We start from the raw sequence: 8,250 nt of genomic DNA on the forward strand, positions 1-8,250 counted from the left end.
TATACATGTAATGAGCTTAGATTAGGAGCACACTCTTAAAGGGAGTGCTCCTAATCTCAGTTTGTTACCTGTATAGAAGACACCTGTCCACAGAAGCAATCAATCGACCAGATTCCAAACTCTCCACCATGGCCAAGACCAAAGAGCTCTCCAAGGATGTCAGGGACAAGATTGTAGACCTACACAAGGCTGGAATGGGCTACAAGACCATCGGCAAGCAGCTTTGTGAGAAGGTGACAACAGTTGGTGCGATTATTCGCAAATGGAAGAAACACAAAAGAACTGTCAATCTCCCTCGGTCTGGGGCTCCATGCAAGATCTCACCTTGTGGAGTTGCAATGATCATGAGAACGGTGAGGTATCAGCCCAGAACTACACGGGAGGATCTTGTCAATGATCTCAAGGCAGCTGGGACCATAGTCACCAAGAAAACAATTGGTAACACACTACGCCGTGAAGGACTGAAATCCTGCAGCACCCGCAAGGTCCCCCTGCTCAAGAAAGAACATATACATGCCCGTCTGAAGTTTGCCAGTGAACATCTGAATGATTCAGAGGACAACTGGGTGAAAGTGTTGTGGTCAGATGAGACCAAAATGGAGCTCTTTGGCATCAGCTCAACTCGCCGTATTTGGAAGAGGAGGAATGCTGCCTATGACCCCAAGAACACCATCCCCACCGTCAAACATGGAGGTGGAAACATTATGCTTTGGGGGTGTTTTTCTGCTAAGGGGACAGGACAACTTCACCGCATCAAAGGGACGATGGACGGGGCCATGTACCGTCAAATCTTGGGTGAGAACCTCCTTCCCTCAGCCAGGGCATTGAAAATGGGTCGTGGGTGGGAATTCCAGCATGACAATGACCCAAAACACACGGCCAAGGCATCAAAGGAGTGGCTCAAGAAGAAGCACATTAAGGTCCTGGAGTGGCCTAGCCAGTCTCCAGACCTTAATCCCATAGAAAATCTGTGGAGGGAGCTGAAGGTTCGAGTTGCCAAACGTCAGCCTCGAAACCTTAATGACTTGGAGAAGATCTGCAAAGAGGAGTGGGACATAATCCCTCCTGAGATGTGTGCAAACCTGGTGGCCAACTACAAGAAACGTCTGACCTCTGATTGCCAACAAGGGTTTTGCCACCAAGTACTAAGTAATGTTTTGCAGAGGGGTCAAATACTTATTTCCCTCATTAAAATGCAAATCAATTTATAACATTTTTGACATGCGTTTTTCTGGATTTTTTTGTTATTCTGTCTCTCACTGTTCAAATAAACCTACCATTAAAATGATAGACTGATCATTTCTTTGTCAGTGGGCAAACGTACAAAATCAGCAGGGGATCAAATACTTTTTTCCCTCACTGTATAATTTGGGATCTGGCCAGTGTTTCACATATTACCAAACCGATCCAAGGTCCGTGGCCGCCAAGCGTGATCCGAGGGTCAACTACTATACTGGGTCGGACCTCGGGTAATCGGGTTCGGGAATATCCGTGAAGACTTCTGATAGGATTTGAGCAAAGCCATATCAACTGTTTTAGTACTCATAGTCTTCTCCCAGCATGCCTCTACAGTAATCTAAACCCCTTTGTCTCTCGATCCAGGTGATGTGAAGCGTATAAACATGTCCAGCCCCGCAGACAACTCCGTGGTGGTGCAGGACCTGCTGCCTAATCATTCCTACCTGTTCAAGGTGAAGGCTCAGAGTCAGGAAGGCTGGGGACCGGAGAGGGAGGGAGTCATCACCATAGAGTCAGCTGTCGACCCCAACAGCCCACTCAGCCCAATGCCAGGTAATCAGCTATACAGCCCACTCAGCCCAATGCCAGGTAATCAGCTATACAGCCCAATGCCAGGTAATCAGCTATACAGCCCACTCAGCCCAATGCCAGGTAATCAGCTATACAATCCACTCAGCCCAATGCCAGGTAATCAGCTATACAATCCACTCAGCCCAATGCCAGGTAATCAGCTATACAGCCCACTCAGCCCAATGCCAGGTAATCAGCTATACAGCCCACTCAGCCCAATGGCAGGTAATCAGCTATACAACCCACTCAGCCCAATGGCAGGTAATCAGCTATACAACCCACTCAGCCCAATGCCAGGTAATCAGCTTTACAGACCACTCAGCCCAATGCCAGGTAATCAGCTATACAACCCACTCAGCCCAATGCCAGGTAATCAGCTATACAACCCACTCAGCCCAATGCCAGGTAATCAGCTATACAACCCACTCAGCCCAATGCCAGGTAATCAGCTTTACAGACCACTCAGCCTAATGTCAGGTAATCAGCTATACAGACCACTCAGCCCAATGCCAGGTAATCAGCTATACAACCCACTCAGCCCAATGGCAGGTAATCAGCTATACAACCTAATGGCAGGTAATCAGCTATACAGACCACTCAGCCCAATGGCAGGTAATCAGCTATACAGACCACTCAGCCCAATGGCAGGTAATCAGCTATACAGCCCACTCAGCCCAATGCCAGGTAATCAGCTATACAACCCACTCAGCCCAATGGCAGGTAATCAGCTATACAGACCACTCAGCCCAATGTCAGGTAATCAGCTATACAGACCACTCAGCCCAATGCCAGGTAATCAGCTATACAACCCACTCAGCCCAATGCCAGGTAATCAGCTATACAACCCACTCAGCCCAATGCCAGGTAATCAGCTATACAGACCACTCAGCCCAATGGCAGGTAATCAGCTATACAACCTAATGGCAGGTAATCAGCTATACAGACCACTCAGCCCAATGGCAGGTAATCAGATATACAGACCACTCAGCCCAATGGCAGGTAATCAGCTATACAACCCACTCAGCCCAATGCCAGGTAATCAGCTTTACAGACCACTCAGCCCAATGCCAGGTAATCAGCTATACAACCCACTCAGCCCAATGCCAGGTAATCAGCTTTACAGACCACTCAGCCCAATGGCAGGTAATCAGCTATACAACCCACTCAGCCCAATGGCAGGTAATCAGCTATACAACCCACTCAGCCCAATGCCAGGTAATCAGCTATACAACCCACTCAGCCCAATGCCAGGTAATCAGCTATACATTGCCTCCCATTGTGGATCCCTCTTATCCTCACTCCAATGGTTAGCTGATTGATTTCTGACCTCCGACCTCTAGCTCTCTGTTTCCGTTTTACTCTACATTTACTTTCTCTCTCTCTCCAATTGCCTATTTTTATCTTTCAATCCCTTGTTCCTTGGTCTCTCCTTCACTCCCTCCATGTATTCTCTTCCCCTCTCTTTCTCCCCTCTCTCTCTCACTCACTCTGTCTTCCTGCCTCAGTTTCTCCCTTCCCTCTCAGTAAACCCAGTGCTCCAGGCCCCCTGATATTCACAGCTCTGTCCCTTAACTCTCTCCACCTCTCCTCTCTCACTCCCCTTCTCTCCCTCAGGTTCTCCCTTCACTCTCAGCAAACCCAGTGCTCCAGGCCCCCTGATATTCACAGCTCTGTCCCTTAACTCTCTCCACCTCTCCTCTCTATCTCCCCTTCTCCCCCTCTCCCTCAGGTTCTCCCTTCACTCTCAGTACCCCCAGTGCTCCAGGCCCCCTGGTGTTCACAGCTCTGTCCCCCGAGGCACTGCAGCTGAGCTGGGAGAAACCCCGCAAACCCAACGGAGACATCCTGGGCTACGTGGTCACCTGTGAACATCTGCACGGAGGCGGTGAGACTGAACACTGACTCCAGATCAGTTTTTGGGGATGGTAGAGATTTGTCAACAGTCATTTGCTAGGATTTATACATTGACGTGATCGAGAGAGACAAAATCAAAGACTCTTCTATTTTGTTGATCTCTATGTCTTCTTGACTTGTTATTGGACAATGCTAATCAAATGACCTTTAACTTTCATATTTATATCCACTTTAATTTCCTAGTCTGATCCCCACTTTCCCCCTTTATTCCCCCCCCCCAGGTGACATGCGTTCCTTCCAGGTGAGCGGTGACAGTGCTGAGACCAGTCTGACAGTTCCGGACCTGAGTGAGAACATGCCGTACAAGTTCAAAGTTCAGGCCAGGACGACCCAGGGCTTCGGCCCCGAGAGGGAGGGCATTATCACCATCGAGTCTCAGGATGACGGTAAGAGGACAGAGCCCTACAAGAGTCTCTTTTATCTAAGGTTTTATCTAGTGCTTAAATTGAAATGAATAAGGTTTCGGTACTCGGTGCTCACTTTACAGGTACCATGTTGGGTTTCATATTTAGAAGCCAGTGTTCTATGCGTTTGTAAATTTGGAATTGTATTGTATACTAATGTATGATTCTGTCTCTTTCTCCCCTCTGTAGGTAGCATATCTCAACTAGGAGGCCTAGGCGGTATGTCTCAACTAGGAGGCCTAGGCGGTATGTCTCAACAAGGAGGCCTAGGCGGTATGTCTCAACAAGGAGGCCTAGGCGGTATGTCTCAGTACAGCAGTCAGTCCTTGACCAAGAGAGATGTGTACCAACTTCCTACAGAGGGCAGCACACGCACCAACGTCACACACACCATGATCAACGACCCATACTACTCAGGTAGTGTATCAATTTAATCTCTCTCTCTCTCTCTCTCTCTCTCTCTCTCTCTCTCTCTCTCTCTCTCTCTCTCTCTCTCTCTCTCGCACAGCATTTCTCTCTCACTCACTCACTCACTCTCTCGCACAACATTTCTCTCTCTCACTCTCTGGCACAGCATTTCTCTCACTATCTCACTCACAGCATCTCTCTAACCCCCTCTCCTCCCCCTAGGAGATGGTATGATGATGGTGGGGAAGACGACCCAGCACACAGAGACCAGCGGCATGGTGACACGTCATGTGACGAAGGAGGTGGTGCAGAGGAGCGTGCAAGTAGCCGGCACCAGCAGCGTCACCAAGAAGGTCGAGAGGTCATTCTACGAGACCTGAAGTCAAAGGTCAACAACAAGATGGCGGCGTCCACGGTCCCCAACATGTCCTCCTCTCTGTCTGTTACAAACAATGGCTCCTGTCCTCCATCGGACACGGGATTCATTTTCATTCTTAATTATTTCGTTTTGTTGTTTGTTTCTATTTTGTTGCAAACATTTTACATTCAAAGACCTCTACCACCCCCACAAAGAGATGTCTTGTTGGAAGTTTGTAATTCTCTATTGCTTCTATCTGATACCACACCCAGAGGCTTTAGATAAGGCAAGGCCATTACACTTATGAGGTCAGTTCTCAATAGTTAAAGTAGAGTTGGCTCCTGCTAATATGTCTTTTGACAGAGATTATCTGAGAGATAAAGAGAGGGAGAGTAGGTAAGAATTTTTGTATTGGTTGGCTGCTTTGTCGACTAGGTGTCTGCAACATGGCTGCAGTTTGTTAAATTGATGACATGCCTGCCAGTACCTTAAATTATGTTTTTTTTGTAGGGGTTCATTGTATAATTAGATTGTTGGTAACTCTCACAGCCATTACAAATATATTAGACTGATGTGTTTTCTGTATGTCAGAAGAAATGGAATTGAAATGTTGATGCCAAATACTGTATTGCAATGTATTGTTTGTGTAAAAATATGTTTCCTATGGTTTTGCATATTTCATTTCCTTAAATTTTTCCCATGCGTATGTGAACAAATTTAATACATTCATAATGGTCCTCTGTGGCTCAGTTGGTAGAGCATAGCACTTGCAACTCCAGGATAGTGGGTTCGATTCCCGGGACCACCCATACCACCTGTAAAAAATGATATATGAATGCATCCATGACTCTGTCACTTTGGACAAAAGCGTTTGCTAATTCGCATACATTAGTTTTAATTTAGATATAACCTCAAATAAAGGTATTCCCAGGTAACAGCATTTCATAGTTAAAGTGTGTTTCATTACTGTGTCATTGTTTCTGATTGAGTGCTATGGTCTAAAACTTTTTGTGTCTAACTAATATATTCTAGCATAACTTAAACGACTTAGTCCGGATATTTCTGAGGTATATGTTTTGAGACAAAATAATATTGTATTGTCTTTATAATGTATTTTCAAACCTATGTTGTGCTTTAGTTCAATTCAAAATGCTGTCATTGTAAAGAGTCCTTACACTTAGTAAGACATGGCGAGATGAATTAGTTGTGAATAGTCATTAACATTTCATAAATATACCAACAAAAATGTATAAGGCATTTTTATACTTTTTCATCATATCTATTCATCAGTTACTTACTGTTTTTTTTATATCTGTCTATTTTATTACACTTAATAAAGATTGAATATAAACCACCTCTAGATGCATTTCTGTATATGCTCATGTACAATTCATTCGGAAAGTATTCAGACCCCTTCCCTTTTTCACATTTTGTTACGTTAGCCTTATTCTAAATGTATTTTTTTTAAATACTCCTCAATCTAAACACAATACCCCATAATAACAAAACAGGTTTTTAGAAATGTTTGTATTTTTGAAATCCTTATTTACATAAGTATTCAGACCCTTTGCTATGACTCGAAATTGAGCTCAGGTGCATCCTGTTTCCAATGATCATCCTTGAGATGTTTCTACAACTGTGATTGGAGTCCACCTGTGGTAAATTCAATTGATTGGACATGATTTGGAAAGGCACACACCTGTCTGTATAAGGTCCCACAGTTGACAATGCATGTCAGAGCAAAAACCAAGCCATGAGGTCGAAGGAATTGTCCGTAGAGCTCCGAGACAAGATTGTTTTGAGCCACAGATCTGGGGAAGGGTACCAAAACATTTCTGCAGCATTGAAGGTCCCCAAGAACACCGTGGCCTCCATCATTCTTAAATTGAAAAATTTTGGAACCACCAAGAATCTTCCTAGAGCTGGCCGCCTGGCCAAACTGAGCAATCAGGGGAGAAGGGCTTTGGTCAGGGAGGGGACCACGAACCCGATGGTCACTCTGACAGAGCTCCAGAGTTCCTCTGTAGAGATGGGAGAAACTTCTATAAGGACAACCATCTCTGCAGCACTCCACCAATCAGGCCTTTACGGTGGAGTGACCAGACGGAAGCCACTCCTCAGTAAAAGGCACATGACAGCCCGCTTGGAGTTTGTCAAAAGGCACCTAAAGACTGACCATGAGAAACAATATGAAACCAAGATTGAACTCTTTGGCCTGAATGCCAAGCGTCATGGCTGGAGGAAATCTGGCACCATCCCTACAGTGAAGCATGATGGTGGCAGCATCATGCTGTGGGGATCTTTTTCATCGAGGGATAGATGAACGGAGCAAAGTACAGAGATCCTTAATGAAAACCTGCTCCAGAGCATTCAGGACCTCAGGCTGGGGCGAAGGTTCACCTTCCAACAGGAGAATGACCCTAAGCACTGAACTAAGACAACGCAGGAGTTGCTTTGGGACAAGTCTCTGAATATCCTTGAGTGGCCCAGCCAGAGCCCGGATTTGAACCCGATCGAACATCTCTGGAGAGACCTGAAAGCGACGCTCCCCATCCAACCTGACAGAGCTTAAGATGATCTGCATAGAAGAATGGGAGAAACTCCCCAAATACAGGTGTGCCAAGTTTGTAGCGTCATTCCCAAGAAGACGTGAGGCTGTAATCTTTGCCAAAGGTGCAACAAAGTACTGAGTAAAGGATCTGAATACTTATGTAAAATTGCTAAAAAACTGTTTTTGCTTTGTTATTATGGGGTATTGTGTGTAGATTGATTAGGGAAAAAAAACTATTGACCCACTTTAGATAAGGCTGTCATGTAAAGAAATGTGGAAAAAGTCAAGGGGTCTGAATACTTTTCAAAGGCACTGCAGGGTAGCAAACTACCGGTAATTTACCAAAGTTACCGGAATTGTTGCAAATGTTGGTAATTATCAGGCAATCTATGGTAATTTATACTTGAATATATGTATTCATATATAGTACGCATTTTGTACATCTGTGTCCATATCGTCCATTAGTTTCTAGTGGTTCAAGAGAAAAAAAGCCTAATTAATGAAAAATGTATCTAATCAACAATGGCGTTTTCAATTAAGGCCTAGATTCAATCAGATCAAGCGTTAACCCGGCAGTAGCGTTGAAGCTGTCAAATCGGTGAGCAGCTGTTCGAGATCATTGTCACCAAGCCACACCCATCCCACTAGCTTTAAAAGTTCAGAACGGGAAAGTCGAGGCTATATAGAAATAATGACGCTCAAACTAAAAATCATTAAACAAAATAATTAGGATTTCTATGGTGTAGATTACATCTCGCATTCCAGTGTTCAAACTTGTAAACAAGGCTGTATGGGACTTCCCTTAA

At 45.0% G+C, this 8,250-nt stretch overlaps 1 protein-coding gene across 2 annotated transcripts in view; it reads left to right on the top strand.

Moving 5' to 3' along the window:
- LOC106578871 (integrin beta-4) overlaps positions 1 to 6,247 on the top strand; it is a 31,218-nt gene extending 24,971 nt beyond the window's left edge. For both annotated transcript variants that reach the window (XM_045702364.1, XM_045702365.1), the window contains 5 exons: positions 1,603 to 1,791; positions 3,539 to 3,694; positions 3,945 to 4,109; positions 4,317 to 4,544; positions 4,758 to 6,247. In XM_045702364.1, coding sequence (XP_045558320.1) covers positions 1,603 to 1,791; positions 3,539 to 3,694; positions 3,945 to 4,109; positions 4,317 to 4,544; positions 4,758 to 4,915 — 896 coding nt within the window. In that variant the 3' untranslated portion in view covers positions 4,916 to 6,247. The remainder of the gene's footprint in view (positions 1 to 1,602; positions 1,792 to 3,538; positions 3,695 to 3,944; positions 4,110 to 4,316; positions 4,545 to 4,757) is intronic.
- The last annotated feature ends 2,003 nt before the right edge of the window (positions 6,248 to 8,250 follow it).

Source organism: Salmo salar, chromosome ssa19 (genome assembly GCF_905237065.1).
Source record: "Salmo salar chromosome ssa19, Ssal_v3.1, whole genome shotgun sequence".
NCBI lineage: Eukaryota > Metazoa > Chordata > Actinopteri > Salmoniformes > Salmonidae > Salmo > Salmo salar.